Source organism: Lentinus tigrinus (genome assembly GCF_003813185.1).
Source record: "Lentinus tigrinus ALCF2SS1-7 unplaced genomic scaffold L226scaffold_14, whole genome shotgun sequence".
In the NCBI taxonomy this organism is placed as follows: domain Eukaryota; kingdom Fungi; phylum Basidiomycota; class Agaricomycetes; order Polyporales; family Polyporaceae; genus Lentinus; species Lentinus tigrinus.
Genome location: NW_027137923.1, coordinates 382,022 through 397,710, shown reverse-complemented (window position 1 = coordinate 397,710; position 15,689 = coordinate 382,022). Strand labels below are relative to the sequence as shown.

General features: G+C 57.2%; 5 protein-coding genes across 5 annotated transcripts; 3 read left to right on the top strand and 2 right to left on the bottom strand.

The window, feature by feature from the left end:
* Positions 1-10: 10 nt before the first annotated feature.
* L226DRAFT_553347 (tRNA-guanine transglycosylase) lies at positions 11-2,114 on the top strand. The gene is made up of 12 exons (XM_067682918.1): positions 11-227; positions 281-483; positions 533-637; positions 692-758; positions 810-1,049; positions 1,104-1,119; positions 1,168-1,202; positions 1,253-1,288; positions 1,344-1,378; positions 1,431-1,503; positions 1,561-1,686; positions 1,738-2,114. Exons 1-12 carry the CDS (start codon positions 161-163, stop codon positions 1,980-1,982), a joined length of 1,248 nt encoding a protein of 415 aa, XP_067534785.1. The 5' UTR covers positions 11-160; the 3' UTR covers positions 1,983-2,114.
* L226DRAFT_553346 (ATP-dependent RNA helicase DBP10) lies at positions 1,815-5,319 on the bottom strand. Its single transcript, XM_067682917.1, has 5 exons — positions 4,961-5,319; positions 4,387-4,810; positions 2,927-4,331; positions 2,755-2,861; positions 1,815-2,678 (listed from the first exon to the last, which is right to left on the bottom strand). The coding sequence occupies exons 1-5, from the start codon at positions 5,280-5,282 to the stop codon at positions 2,042-2,044; spliced, it is 2,895 nt and encodes a 964-aa protein (XP_067534784.1). The 5' UTR covers positions 5,283-5,319; the 3' UTR covers positions 1,815-2,041.
* Positions 5,320-6,174: 855 nt separating this feature from the next.
* On the top strand, positions 6,175-7,960 carry L226DRAFT_464076 (MFS general substrate transporter; the record flags this gene model as incomplete). The annotated part of the gene is made up of 5 exons (XM_067675837.1): positions 6,175-6,332; positions 6,394-6,475; positions 6,537-7,428; positions 7,495-7,674; positions 7,797-7,960. The coding sequence occupies 5 exons, from the start codon at positions 6,175-6,177 to the stop codon at positions 7,958-7,960; spliced, it is 1,476 nt and encodes a 491-aa protein (XP_067534783.1).
* Positions 7,961-9,721: 1,761 nt separating this feature from the next.
* Positions 9,722-11,016, bottom strand: L226DRAFT_85695 (uncharacterized protein). The gene is made up of 4 exons (XM_067687289.1): positions 10,675-11,016; positions 10,528-10,615; positions 10,094-10,470; positions 9,722-9,961 (listed from the first exon to the last, which is right to left on the bottom strand). Exons 2-4 carry the CDS (start codon positions 10,580-10,582, stop codon positions 9,854-9,856), a joined length of 540 nt encoding a protein of 179 aa, XP_067534782.1. The 5' UTR covers positions 10,583-10,615; positions 10,675-11,016; the 3' UTR covers positions 9,722-9,853.
* A 161-nt stretch (positions 11,017-11,177) lies between these two features.
* L226DRAFT_463919 (uncharacterized protein) lies at positions 11,178-15,022 on the top strand (the record flags this gene model as incomplete). Its single annotated transcript, XM_067675823.1, has 3 exons — positions 11,178-11,548; positions 11,602-13,115; positions 13,173-15,022. The coding sequence occupies 3 exons, from the start codon at positions 11,178-11,180 to the stop codon at positions 15,020-15,022; spliced, it is 3,735 nt and encodes a 1,244-aa protein (XP_067534781.1).
* Positions 15,023-15,689: the final 667 nt, after the last annotated feature.

The following is a 15,689-nucleotide window of genomic DNA, read 5'->3' as shown; positions in this document are numbered from 1 at the left end:
CACGTTTTCACCAAAAACTGCCAGCATCTCCCAGATCCGTTCGCGTCCGATCGCTGTCTCGTGATCCGTACTGGTTTTCCTTACAGTCTACCGCACACATATATCAGAATTCGGATTCGTCTGGACTGAGTGTGCCGCGTCCAAACTGAGAGCGATCGCGATGCAGTTTGAAGTGCTGGCCAAGTGCCACACGACCCGTGCTAGGGTCTCGAGGATGAGACTCGCTCGTGAGTGGCTCACCTCACTCATCAACACTTAAAGCTAACAATGAGAAAGCTAGATGGGGTTACGATGCTGCCTACATTCATGCCCGTAGCAACCCAGGCGGCGATCAAGGGGCTCACCCCGCAGCAGGTTGAGGCGTTGGGCATCAACCTCATCCTCAATAACACATACCATCTCAACCTAAGACCTGGAATTCAAGTCTTAAAAGAAGCAGGTGGCGCTCACAAGTTCCAGGGATGGAATCATAACCTTCTCACAGTACGATACCATCGAGGTTCGTGAGAATGTCCCTGACCTTGCCTTCCAGGACAGCGGTGGCTTCCAGCTTGTGTCGCTAAGCAAATTCACCAAGATTACTGAGGAGGGGGCTCTATTTGCAAGTCCATTTGACGGCTCGCCTACCATGCTGACCGTGAGTGCATTTGCCCATCGCAGGCAACGATATCGCCAATTGACTAGCATACAGCCCGAGGAGAGTATATCGATACAACACGCAATAGGTGCAGATATCATCATGCAACTAGATGACGTCGGTACGCCCGTCATCCCTCCATAGGATCTCCCGAACTGACAAGATATGCCAGTGTCTAGTCTAACAGTCGGTCCCCGCGTGGAAGAAGCGATGTGGCGGACGGTGCGATGGTTGGATCGGTGCATCGAGTTCCACCAGAAGTCAGGCAAGGATGATGTCCAGAATCTTTTTGCCATCGTGCAAGGAGGTCTTGAGGCAGAATTGCGAGACAAGTGCCTTGACGAGATGATCGCCCGTAAAGACAGAGTGGCCGGCTACGCCATCGGGGGCTTGAGCGGCGGAGAGGAGAAGGGTGAGACACTCCAGCGTCATATAATTGTGCTCATTAACCTAATATCCGGGTCAGATGTCTTCTGGAGGGTGTAAGTACACTTTCGCAGTCGTAGGGGCGAGCAGCTGACTCTGTGTAGAATCAAACAGTGCGCCGATAAACTACCCGAAGATCGTGAGTTTTTCAAAGACCTTCTTTCCTCGTTACTCAACCGTCTCCTCCAGGGCCGCGGTATTCCATGGGTATAGGCTTCGCAGAAGGTAACCTGTCATAGTCCTCATCCAGCACCTGGCTGGCTGGCTGACGGTTGTCTAGACTTATTGGTCTGTGTCGCGCTCGGTGTCGATATGGTTAGTGATGCTTGTCTCAATGCGCGATGGCGCTGATTCATGACCTGTGCAGGCCGACTGCGTCTTCCCAACTCGGACCGCGCGTTTTGGGGTCGCACTTACCTTCAAAGGGCCGCTCAACCTACGTGAGTGCAGAGCATCTTGACCCTGACGTGTTGACAGAACGGCGCGAACGCACACAGGATTGAGCAAACACTCTGCGGACATGCGACCTATCGAAGAAGGATGCCCGTGCCCGACATGTTCGAGCGGAATAACTCGTGCCCTCTTGAACCATACTGCGACGCTAGAGACCGCAGCAGCCCATGGTAATCCCCTCGAGTCAAATTTTCGGCATGATGCTGAAAATGTTTGTGCAGCCATAACGCAACACAATCTTGTCTTCCAGGCTCGTGTCATGGGCGGGGCGCGTGACGCGATCATGAACGGGACCTTCCCTCAATACCTTAAGGACTTCTTCGCAAACTACTTCGGAGACGTAGGATACCCTGAGTGGTGCGTCAACGCACTGAAAAGTGTAGGCGTGGATCTGTTGGAAGGCAAACCAGACACCAGGGTTGTTTCGGGAGACGGTGCGAAATGGGAGTACTCCGAAGCAGCATAATACAGCAACAGACGGCAGTAGCATACAATATGTCATGATGTGATGTTGCATACTCATGCCTATCGCTTTCCCCTCTTCTTGGTGGGACGCGCGTTCTTGGCCCGTTTCTGCTCTGTAACCTTCCTTGCTTTGCGGATCTGATCCACAGTCTTGAGCTCGCTCCTGACCTTCCCCATCGGCTTCCCACCATACCGACTGCCCTTGTTTCCCTTCGTCTTCCCGGGAGGAGGTCTCGACGAGCCAGATCGCGCGGGTGCCTCGTCCCCACCCGCCTGCTGGTCTGACTTCTTGAAGTGTCGGACCTTCCGCTCGTAGTCCCCGCGCATCTTGTCGAGCGGCTTCGCTGCGACAACTTGCTTGTGCTTGTACTTCCTCCCACCCGCGCTTACCCCTGCCGAGCCGCGCGCACCTTCCGCCTCCGCCTCTCCGACCTTCGGAAGGCTGACGCGGCTCTTCGCCTTCCACTCATCGAAGCGACCGGAGCGATAGGTGACAGGGAGCTTGACGCCACTCTCAGTCTTGACGAGCTTCACGTTGTCGGCGCCCTCCCCGGTGCCTTTGACGAAGCGTTTCTTTTTCTTGTCCCACTTGAGTTCGCGGCGCTGGCGATCCTGTGTGGAAGCTTCATCTCCGGTGAGGTCGAAGGCAACGTTGCGCGCTTGTTCCGCAAATGAGGCACCGTCTCGCAGAGAATATCTGTGGGAATAATGTTGCTGGATCAGCGAAGCAGACACAGAAAGATGAGACATTGAGAAATGGCAACCACACGCACCCCTTCTCAGTGTCGGCGTCCTTCTGGTAGTGAGACATGTAGAACTCCTCGTCACGGAAGTTGCCTTTCCCAGCCTTTGACTTCTTGCTCGCTGTATCGAACACCGCCTGCGAAACGTGTATGAGTAAGGCGTACGAGGGCGACACGAATGTATTCAAACAAGGATACGCACAGCAATGTCTTCCTCGTCCGCCATTTCCGGACCTTCGTCATCACTGTCGGCCTGATCGTGGCCAGGGTCTTCGTGGTCATCTACGGCCATTGCGGCGGCCGACGTGGATGCAAGGGAAGCACGCTGTGCGGCCTTGCTCAGCGCCTTCCTCCGTTGCTTCATCAGGGCCGCCGTTTCCGCGTTGCCTCGTGCGCCGATCTCGAGAATAGTCTCCGCCGGACGGAAGGAGTCGACGACCTTGAGCAGGGCGCGCCGCTTTGCCTCCTCCTCGAGCTTCTTCCCAGCGTCAGGATTTTTGCGGAGGAAGACAGGGTGCACGCCCGACTCAGTTCCGGTGTAGCCCCAGCGGCCGTCCTTCAGTATCTCCTTCGTTTTGTGGTAGCTCGCCGGGCTCGCCTTGCCCTTGCTCCGCTCGTACATGGCATGGCCCTTCCGCATGACATCGCGCAGCGTGCTCAGGTTGTGGTTCTCCTCGTAGAGCTTCTTGATATAATCCACCTCCTCGTCGACCCTGTCGCGTTCGAGTGGCCCGAGAATAAGGGACTCAGTGTAAACCTGTTCCCCACTACCGCTGACTTCGTTCTTCACGGGACGCCCGAGGAAGAGCTGCAAGTCCAGGAGGTACGGCAATTCCCCGGCAGTGACAAATGACCACGCCCACCCCTGTCGCCCAGCGCGGGCGGTTCGCCCGACACGATGTACGAAGACCCTCGAACCTTGCGGGAAATCGTAGTTGACGACGTTCTCCAATACAGGAATATCAATTCCGCGCGCAGCAACGTCGGTGACGACAAGGACGTTGGTCCGACCGCGGCGGAAAGCCTCCATCTGCAGGGTACGCGCCGTCTGGTCGAGCGAGCCGTAGATGTGCGACACCGAGTATCCAGCGGTGGTCAGGAGATTGGTCAGATATTCAACATGATGCTTCGTTGCGGCAAAGATGAGGGTTTGGTGCGGTGCTGCGGCGTGCTCGGTGTGTTTCGTCTTCGCCTTCCCTTTGCCCTTCTTGTCTGTGGTTTCCTCCGACTCAATCGTGGGACTACCCACAGGAACACCAATGATATCGCGCAAAAGCACCAGGAGGCAGGCGTCCTTCTCAGCCTGCTTAACGGAGAAGAATGCCATCTTCAGGTCGGCGCTGATTTTCGTCTCGGCGTCGAGACGGACGAGCTTTGGGTTCTGTAAACCGGCCTTCGCGAATTCGACAAGAGATTTTGGGAGGGTAGCGGAGAAGAGGAGGGTCTGTCGGGTTGGGGGAAGCCGATGTAGAATTTCTGTCAGAGCGGTCTGGAAGCCCATTTCAAACAGACGATCTGCTTCGTCGAACACGACGTATTGCACGGACTTCAAGTCGAGGTTCATCTCAACGATGAGATGCAGCAAACGACCGGGAGTTGCAATGATACTGAAATTATTCAATTATAAGTCGTAAGTACACGGTGCAAACGAGGGGTACATACATGTCCGGGTTGTTCGAAATCATCTCAAACTGTTCGTCCAGGCTCTCTCCTCCGACGACCAGACCCCACCGGAGACTCTGACCCTTCTTCCCGTCGTCCGCATCTTTGACGTCCCCGGCATGGTCTCCCTCGCCTGCGTGCCATCCGCGCGCGAGTTCTTTGCCCACTTTCAGGATTTGCAGCGCGAGTTCACGAGCAGGCAGAAGAATGAGGGCGCGAGCACCGAATGTTGCAGAGTGACGGCCTCCAAGGCGTTGCACGAGGGGGACCATGTACGCGAGAGATTTTCCGGAACCTGTTCGAGCCATGCCCACCAGATCCCGTGGTGGATTGGAAAGCAGAGCAGGGATAGACAGACGTTGGATAGGCGTTGGTATGCGATACCCTTGCAGCGTCAACGAACGCAACAACCAAGGGTACAGACCTGGCAGCAAGGAAAAGTCAATATCTGATGTCAGAACATTCTTGCCGACAGCAGGGACCATCTGAATGCAACAATAGGGGAAGATACATAGTTTCGCGAGCCGCAAGAAACAGGAACATGGGTATCTTGAGACAAGAATAGGATACACACCCATACTCTGGAAGCTCCCTCCGCCTACTTCGCCCTTCGCAATCTTCGTCTTCCCTTTGGTCTTCTTCAGTAGCTCGGTCCCTTGCTTCACGTCTCTCTTAGCAATGGACTCCCGTATGAAGTCCTGCAGCTCATCATCGTCATCCAACGATCCCTCTGTTTCTTGTGTGCCCTTGGATGTCCGCGCGACTTTGGGCCTTTTACTGGTAAGAGCAGTAGAGATGTCGATCTCGTCGTCGGATTGTGCATAATCCAGGGAGACTTCAGAGAACGCATCCTCATCCTCGCGAGCAAAAGAACGCTTGCGTTTGACGGAGACCATGACGGCCAAAGGTCACAAGCCCAGAGAATGTAAGTCGAGAGGAAAGGTGATCGAGAGACGCCTCCCGGGCATCCCGCTAGGCCAAAAAATGGATCACGTAAGCATGTCTAAGAAAGGCAAATGCCGACGCGACAGTCGATCTCACTTCGGCGTCTTGAAGCCATTGGTCGACCTCATCCTGCTAGAACATGTACGACTTCCGGTAACTGAACGCTCGTCCCCGGCTCGACGGCCCCTGGAATATCTTGAAAAATTGTCTCAAGGTTCCGCGTCGAGCCAACAAAGTAACCAACTCAGAGGCTCCCCAGCATGAAGTTCGGGTTTTACTAATTTAGTGAGCATCATCATGTTCGTCACCCTGTTCCAATACTGAGTATCGTCGTAGGTGTACACAGCTGAGACGAAGAGAAGCATGCAATGGGAACTTGATGTCCGCCCCTTGGACTGTGCATCAGACTTCTTGAATGCGTGCGTACACGTACCTAGGCGCTCCATGGTCGAAGTTTCAGGGAACCTAGATTAACACACTCATGAGGCGAAATATCTCGGACTGTGTCTGTGGTAGGTGCTCTAGCATGGTCGTAATGTTGCAATTGGTTCTCAATGCTGCACGTTCCTCTAGTCTTTCGTCGTCCTGTTTTGTCGCAGAGCGTTCCCACCGAGAAGATGCGTCAAAGTTCGGGGGTGGTGTGTGAGGAAACCAACTCCAATGTAGAAGTTTCACCGCTCTAGGATATATTGAGTCACCCATATGACCCCGGCACCTTGCTATGGACCTTCCCTCAAGATGTGCCTATGCCATATTTACGCGTGGAATGGGAGGTCAGCCTACTTTAACCTGCGACGTCGAGCTTGAGGGCGAGGAGCCTCTCCGTCCCCTTCTTTAGCTCCAATGTCAACCTGCGATAGAGCCCGCCGCGCAGGGAGCGATATCGAAAGACGTCTTCCCTCCATGGAGAAGGATGAGAAGGACTTGTCCATCACGCATTACGAGGATGCTGCTGAAGCCCCAAGTGTTGACTATGTAATAAATCCTGACGCCGAGCGGAGGTGCGTACTGTCTACCGCAACTGGGAAAGGGGCATAGCTGATAGATCATCTTTTGGATCAGGCTAGTTAGGCGCATCGATATAAGGATGGTCACCAGCTCAACTTGCATGTATATGCTATGCTTTATTGATCGCTTCAACATTGTACGTGAACCATCCAAATCTTGGGCCTCTAGCTCAGCTCAATTGTTACTGTGGCATACAGGGCAATGCCAAGATTCTCAACAGCGACACTGGAGACTCTTTACAACAGTCCCTTAGGCTGTCGGAGACGCAGTACCTCATCGCTCTCATGGTTTTCTTCGTCGCCTACACCATCTTCGAAACGCCTTCGAACTACTTGCTCAAGAAATACAGACCGAGCCGGTGGTTCGCCTTCCTGATGGTTACGTGGGGTGTCATGACCATGCTCATCGCAGCGACACGGAACTACGCGGGGCTGATCGTCACTCGGTTCCTGCTCGGTACCTTTGAAGCAGGGCTCTTCCCTGGGATCGTCTACTGTCTCACCTTCTGGTACAAGCCGAACGAACGCGCCATCCGCATCGCACTGGTCCTGGCCGGCGCAACCTTAGGCGGTGCATTCGGGAGCGCGATCGCGTACGGGGTTGGCAAGATCAACGGCGCCCATGGGCTGGAAGCATGGCGTTGGCTCTTCATCATCGAAGGAATCCCTGCCTGCGCACTGGCCCCACTGATCCTCCTATACTACCCTGACTATCCAGAGACGGTGTCATGGCTATCCCCGGAAGAGCGAGAGTTGGCCGTCGAGCGTATCAAAGGCGTCGCATCCCTGGGGCACGCCAAGATCACCTGGGTGGAGGCACGGGAGACCCTCTTCGATTGGAGGTTATACTTGCACCACTACATCTGGATAGCCTACTCTGTCGGCTTCTCCAGCATCTCTCTCTTCACTCCGACTGTTGTGCAAGGCCTTGGATTTCAGGGACTCAGCGCACAGCTCTTCACCGTGCCGCCCTACGCGATCGCCTTCTGCGTCGTGACCACCAATGCATGGATTGCCGACCGATACGAGATCCGTTCGTGGTGCTCCGTATGCTCCTTCGCGCTCTGCGGGGTCAGCTTCGTGATTGAAGGTTCGCGCACCGGTCTCTCCGCGGGGACCCTGGACGCTGATTTGGACCTTCTTGCATTCCTTGTAGGCTCTCTTCCCGCAACTGCGTTCGCCGCCCGCTACGCGGTGCTGTGCTTCGCCGTCTCCTTTGCCTTCGCCATCTCTGGCCCCACACTCAGCTGGCTCACAGCGAACCTCCGAGGCACCGGAGCGTCCACGCTCGCAGTCCCGCTCAACGGGTCCTTTGCGACCTTCGGCCAGATTGTCGGTACGTCACATCTCCCGCATCCCACCTCTCCCCTCCCCTATGCGGCGGACTCGTGATTCTGGCCTGGCCTGGGACGCGCGCTGAATATCACTGATCATGATGCGACGGCGTGCACGCTGTAGGGATATTCATCTACAAGAGTTCAGAGTCGCCGGGGTTTCCCACCGGGCACTATACGAATGCCGGCTTTATGTTCTCCGGAGCCATTGCCGGGCTGGTCTTGCGCTGCGTTTACGCGAGGCGCAACCGCAAGCTTGCTTCGGGCGAGCCGAGATGGAGAATGTAGATCGAACTCCGCCGCAGCGGGCGGCGAAGCGAGGCGTCATGTGCATTGTGTGGGTGCCCTTGTACTCTTTCATTGTGCGGCACAGATGCTGAGTCGGATCGCATGCTGCGTTTCACGGTACTAGCGGCTCTGCCAGTGCCCTTCTCTCAAACGGTGTTCGACGGCCCCCTAATCCGAGGCTTACGAGATATGTGGTGAGGTGCTAGGAACTGCAAGATAATGCGTCGGTCACGGTGTTGGTGATCCTGTATCATTGTACAATATAGTATGCGTTCTTCTTTCAGATCCCTGGCAGTATCATCTTCACACATCAAAATCAAGTCGAAGACGTTTCGCGTCCCACGATCGATCCGAGTCCTGGTCGGATAGAAGCAAGAAGCTGCTCATTTCGCGTCACAGCCCCCCCCCCCCCCCCCCCCCCCCCCGTCAGCGTCGCAGTCCACGCACGTCGCTGTGGGCGCGCCGCTTTTGCTGCCTGACTTTCAATTGCAAGCACTCGGAGGGCGGCCGACACCGGCGTGTAGCCGGGGCTCGGAACCGCGGCGATCTGAGAATGCGCACTTCCGGGTCCTTGCTTTGTCTCGAGTGCTGACACGACGGACGGGTGCCCTCCCGCGTGTATCCGAATGTCATAGCACCTTAGCGAGAGATGAGGATGGCCCTGCATAGCCAGCCGGTGCTGGTAGGGTACCATGGGAGTTAACCATACCGGTTACCGGGCTGGATCATGCTGAACGTAGAGTGTCCGATATTCAGGTGGACTCCGCGGACTACAAGGTGCTCCATAAGGAACTTTCTTCCTGGGGGTAAGGTCATCGCCCTCAGTCCACCTTCTGACCAGGGCGACCCTGTAGTCTATGACGACAGGTCGGACCGATCCCGACGCTTTCCAGCCCACTCACCGGTGCTTGCGCCCCCGTTGTTCATCTCCCAAGCGAGGGTAATAGGATCACGGACGGGCTGTGAGCGAGCCGAGATGGTGAATAAAGATGTGGGTGGCCCCGCCGACCACTGGGACACACTTAGTCGACGCAATTTGAGTATGGTATCTATCCCTGCTGTTCCTGTACGCACCTTACTGTATGACGGCATCGCGCGTGAGAGAACATTCACCGTCCACTGACCAGCACATGGCGCACAGCGTGAAGAGGAAGTTGATGCCCTGTTGCGGGTGCTCGGGTGCTTCGCAGGGGCCCGGGCGTGCGGTTAACCATAGATGTCCGATTGTGCCCATGATGACTTGCGAGGAAGTCGACTGCCGCTACGACACGAGACAAACTGGGAACATAGCCAGGTTCTATGGTAAGTATTGATTGATGCATGCCTTGCTCTAGCAGACGAAGTTACGATGCCTGAGCGCAGGACCGCTCCAAGCTGAGGGAGCTGAGTGGTAGCGCTAATCCATCATCAGCCGTGTGTAGCCGTACTGACCAGTCTTCTCATTCTGGCATTGTACTCTTCATCAATGCGCCGCCTCCACGGCGAACGAACCGTAAGGCGAATGATCACCGCAATCGCTGCCGCTTCCTTCTGTGATTCGCCCCACCATGACGGCGTACACCGGCCGACCAGCATTGCCTGACTGCGGCGCCTGCAACAAATCTGCCTGCGTTGGAGGACCAGTCAACGAACGCGCGACTACGCTAGTATAAGGACGCACCTGTTGGCCCTGCTTGACGCCTACGGGGTTTGAGCGAGGACGCCCGACGGCGAGGCTGCGTAGCGGTTACTAACGCTGTGAGCGCATTCCCGCGCAGGCTGAGGCTTCAGTAACATTAACATACGTCCCGCTTAGACATGTCGACGTGCATCCCTCGGGTGCCTTCGTACCATCGTTTTACCTGGAACGTTAGCCACCCCGCCAGGCACAGGCGGCGTCAGCGATTTTGGAGATCACGCTCGTCGCCCCGTGCCTTGCGAAATCTTCATGACTGGCGCTGAGAGAACTATTGCTCCACAGACATGAGGCCTGTAGTGCGCTCGTAGCGAGCACGAGTTGTTCTAGGGGAGGGGAAGAATTCAGTGAAGGTTGGTACCTAGATGTCACGTAGATGAGGTCGAACTCGACGACTCAGAGAGACTCGGAGCGATCACTAACGGAGCGCCCTAGATGGCAACTCTAACGCATCGCACATAAGTACAATGAAATTGCCGGACTCGGGGTCCCCGTGTCCGGTTCAACTTTGTGAGCCTGACACGCGGCGGACAAGGACAAGGGTAAGACAACCTGGTGAAGACTAAGCTTGAAGGACATGGCCATAACCTCGCACAACGAGACATTCGGACGAACCTGCTCCAATTTCCACACAACAATGTGATTGCCCGGACGGGCCGGCTGCATTTATATTTGTGACCGTCGCCCGCGTTGACGAGGAGGACAGATTGATGATCCCGGATCCGGGCCAGGAAGCAGTTTGAAAGCCGGCGGCTAAGCCGTCCGGGCTGCAGATGTGTGGTGATTTGAGGTGGTTTCTCCGGGCGGCGTGATAGGCTTTGTAGGGGTGGGAGTACTGTTAAATGGTATGAGTTGTTACAGGTGCTGGACGGAGCGCTGAGATGCGACGTACCATGTAATGCATGTGTCTTGATCGGCAGCGGTCGGAGACAATCACGCAGATTCATGCTGGAACGGTCCGGGGTGGATGACAGGAGGCACTGCTATGGCAGTCAGACATGGACGTGTGGCCGCCAGTTGGTACATTGATCATACATACAAGGAGGATATTCCATGTACGAGTACTCGTACATGCCCTGAACTGAAAGCAGTGTCCATGTATGTCTAGTAGTAGATCTGCGAATCGCTTCGGGGTACAGACGCCGGCAGCTACCTGGCGAACGACGCGGGTGTCCTACGACGAACCTTGGAGGGGCGAGCGTGGCGCGGGAGCCGGCGGTGTGAGCAGGAGGGCAGCAGCGTGGGGCGGCGCGCGGGGCGGTGAGGAGGCAAGCAGGATCTGTTCTGAGCTGTTCGGCGGGCCCAAGTGCAAGTATAAAGCGTTGCGAGCCTCGAGCTGAAACACGGCCAGATCGCACCAAAACGGGCACAAGAGCGGTCCTCCACGTGGGAACCTTCCCTCCCATTGTGCTCCTCCTCCGCCGTCCTCTCCTTCTCCTCCTCCCCCTCCGCGCATGTCCTGCTCATAACACCCTGCTCACTGCTCCCGCCTGGCACCTCTCCGGACTTGCCACTCGTCCAGCGACCACCCACTTCGTTTCCATGTTTCACTTCAGACGCAGCGACGCCCCCTCTCAGCCCCAGCCCGAAAAACCCACCGCTCGCCCCCGGAGTCTCTCCAGCAGGCCACCCTCCTCGTCCTCCTCGTCCTCCTCGCCCTCCGCCTCCCTCCTCCAGCGCCGCGCGCCCCTCGCCCCGCTCGACCCCCAGTCCACCTACACCGCACTCGCTGACGATCAGATGTCCTCTACCTCGTCGTCATCTTCGTTCCTAGGTTACAATCCTGCCGACAACTCTCAGGACACCGACCCTGCTCGCTCTTACATCGGACGACCCATCATCTCACGTACACCTGCCGATGACTTTAGCGGCAATCTTCCCTCTACTTCCAGACGTAGATCTATCCCGAACCAGTACGTACAGTTCTTTCCTACCTGCCGTCCCGGCTCCTACATCCTACCTCTAGGGCCCAATCTTCTAGCACAACCGTGTCACGCCCTCCACTACTCCAGTCTCTCCGGCCTCTTCCACGACGCGCGGCGCACACCCCTTCGTCCTCAATTACATCCTCCCGACGACCCTCCCTCCCTACCATCCTTCATCAGCCGACGGCCAAATCCCTCCCGTCACCGCCTTTCCCGAACGACAATGCACATCTGAGTCCACCCGACGATATCTACTCAAATCTGTCTACATTTACTTTCGGTGCCGCTCTATCGAACCCCCCACGGCGCACTGAACTAATAAGCCCATTCACCGTCGCCAACACTGCGGGCGCAGATCGCACGCCCCGGCAATCTGTCTCTGGCTCTAGCAGTCGGACACGCACACCCAGGATACATATCAAGGACGTGGAGGAGGCAGACCGTGTGGACGACGAGGACGAGGAGGAGGCTGCGAGGCAGAACCGAGCGAAGATGCGTGCCATTGATGACGGCACCCGCAGACCTTCTCTCCCTATAAACGCGCAATCTGGTCCCTCGGACTCGCCCTCTCCTCCGTGCCACGACACTGACTCCGAAGCGGAACCCGATTCGGCCACATACGACGATGGGGAGGACCTTGATACCGACGTTGAGTTCGATTACCGCATGGCTTCTCGCGATGATGTCTCGGACACGGCATCTCTACACACCTTTGGAGGGGGTTCCGAGCACTATGCAGCCATAGGGCCTGCCCGGGTGGATCGCATGAGTATGACCAGTAGTATGCTTGGTGGTGAGGATGAGGAGGAAGGAGAGAACGTCGCTGGTGAGTCCTCACCTGTCACGTTCGCCCGAATACGCGACGCGGAGTCAAGCCAAAGCACGGCCTCTTCGCCTCCGCTGTCTCGGCGTGGAAGTCTTCCCTGGAGTCCCGGGGCCCCAAGTCTCAACGTTCGCGATCGCGAGGACAGCGAAGCGACGATCCTCGCGGGGAGGCGCATGAGCCGCGTCTTAAATGACGAGCACGGACATGCCGCCGGCCCTTCCCCCATCTCGCAAACGACGAGCCAGCCCACCACCCGTTCGGATTGGCGAGCATTGGAAGGTCAGCTTGTACAAAGTGAGCTGGAGCAGCTCAGGCAAGAGACGGAGGAAGGGGTAGTGGACCCCTTGGCGAGTGATACGTACGAGGGTTTCAACCTTCAGTATATCCTCGGCGACGGTTCGCGACGGTCGTGGTCATCTGGCGCACCATCGTACATCGCTCCCGTATCCGATTCACGTCGACCGAGCACTTCTATCGCTCCCTGGGAAGCATACTCGATCTCAAGTGGGCGGCGCTCCAGTACGACGACGATGAGCGACGACCCGTTCACGTCTCAGCTGCGCAAGCTAGACAAGGGCTACACCCGGCGCAGGGAGGAGTGGAGTTTCAGGAAGGAGACGGCGGACGGTCCGGGACAGGCGGCGATACGGGCGGGCAGACCGGCCATCCATGAATTGTGGCGGCATCAGTACGTGGGCAGGTTCAAGGTAGATAAGCAGTGGACAGAACGTACGTACTCCATATATGCGTATATGCTGTGACTTGTGCTGACCTCTGCGCATGTAGACCCGTCGAAGGCGCCCACGCAGCGTATCAATGTCCGCCATATCAACGATCCCTACTCCCGAGGCAACACTCGTGGTGGTCCACATTCCATCATCCACAGGCATTCGCGTGCGGTCGCGTTCAGTATCTTCCGCAAGTACGGCCTTTTTGGACGAACACATAAACCGGGCGGGACCTCGTTCCATGTACATACGAGTGGGACCATCCTGCTAGCAACGATGGACGTGCAAGCTCAGTTCACGAGCACGCGCACGACGAGCCAACTGAACACCCACAATTTGCTGAGCGACGGGACGTCGAGGGGGAAGGATCGCGAGGACGGCGAGAAGTCCAAGGACAGAGAGAAGATGAAGGAGGAGAAGAAGGTGAAGGACAAGGACAAGTCGAAGAGGCAGTTGCAGAAGGCTGCTGGCGTCAGCACGACGTCAGACACGTCGAGCCAGACGGCCAGCGTTGGCAGCGTCGCCAGCCACGCAACGAGCAAGGGGACGACTGATGAGGACAGCCCGATGGGGCGGCCTGCCGGATCCTCGCCGCCTTCTGTCCCCGTCTCCCCAACACTCGCCGACTCGTCCTTCTCCGCCATCGCCACTACCAGCTATGCCCCCTCCATCACGACCACCAAAGTCTCTGTCAGAGATTCTATCGAGATACGTTCCCCTGCGTCATCCATGGACGTTGCAATGTCCCCTTCGGAACGTCTGGGCCCCTCGATCGCCCGTATCCCACTGCGGGAGGATGACAACATGGACCTTGATGAAGAAGAGTATCTCATGCATTCACGTACGTCACATGCAGAGGCGTTCGCCACGCTCGACTCAACCAGCATCGAATACCTCCGAGGTCGCTCGGAGCATCACGTCGACCACGATCACTCTGGCGGCGGCCTCATGGAACGACTGGCGCGGCGGATCCGTGGCCAAAATATCCGTGTCTCCTCTGGCAAGCCAGCTGGGCCCTCGCCAGACGTCCCCTTCACGCCCACGCTCCCACCTTGGGTGACGCTCGCTCCACGGTCGAAGCAGGAGGAACGAGAACGCGTCATCCAGAACCTGAACGAGTCGTTCAAGGACGTGGGACTACTCCCAACGTTCAAGTCTGCGCACCGTGGGGAGCGCAGCAAGGGCAAGCAGCCTATGAAGAACCACGCGGGCATCAATGTGTTCGAAGAGGTGCCGCCGGACGCGCTGCACATGCTCCTGCCGCTGTGGCCATGCAACACGGACGACGCGTCGACGGTGCCGGGCGAGGACCCGAACAAGTACGTGATCCCCGTTGAGGAGCGGCAGTACCTCATTGTGTACTACGTGCCGTTTGACGAGCGCAAGGACAAGAACGCGAACCGGAAGCAGAAGGGCGACGCGAACAAGAAGCGCTCCCGTGCGGACTCACTCGCCGCGTCCGCAGCGGCGTCGCCCAGGACAAAAGGGATCCCCAGGTCCGCCTTCCGCGTGTGCGCGCGCCTTGTCTCTTACCACGACTTCCTGGGCACGGGCGTGCGGCTCCCGAGCGAGGGCCTCACGATCACGGGCTCTATGGCGGAGGCTATGGCGGACCTGCCCCCCGCGTCGATTCGCGAGAAGCACCCTGGGGACGTGGTCATCGGCGTGTGCTCGGGCAAGGACAGGGACATCGAGTTCATTCCCGAGGGCCTTGCGTGCGTTGGACTGTGCACCGCTATCGAGGAGCAGCCGCCACAACCACCGTCGCCCGTGCACGAGGAGGAGATGATGGACGAGGTCGACCCGGTGTACACGCTCAACCCGATCGGGCGCGCGGCTGTCGAGATGGCGTGGCTGGGGTGCTTGGCGATCACGTTCTCGGACGTGAGCCCGCCGTCGACGAAGTAACCAATGCAACGCACGTACGGCACGCACGGACTCTATACATGGTGTATCATACTCTCAGAGGGGCGGGAGCGCGCGGTCGCTTTCGGCCCTCATACGTCAGACGGACAGACAAGACAAGACAACCTACCATTGCTCAATACTCTCCTGTACTCATCCCCATCCCCATCTCCATCTCAAGCTCCTCGCTTCATATGCATATGCCCCCGCCTACTTCGCTCCTGGTATTACTACTGCACACCTCATTTAACCTTCTTCTACGTTGGCGTTCGACTCTTCACCTTCGCCTCCTCCTTCGCTGCTGGATCCTCATGCTGCCCATGCCTTCCTCGTTCGATACCCGTCGCTTGGCTGCTAGTACCACCATCTGTATACATTTTACCTGGTCACACGCATGGCATGCAATGTTTCAAATTCGTCACCGGTGTCTTTCATACGTACGTTATATACGCGGAAAGCCCCACGAATGGCACGGGCTGCGGCGTGTCGCCGTCGTGGTCTCGCTGTCTGGGGTTCGGAATAGAATCTGTATGTACATTCGCACTCGTCCTGAGTGCCCCAGCCAATCCGCTCCGTGACTCGAGTGTCGGTTCGTTCCTCGCAAGACGAAGTATCGGGCGCCGTGCGACATTGACTCCGGCCCCATGGGCATCAGGCGCGGCGTGTGCTG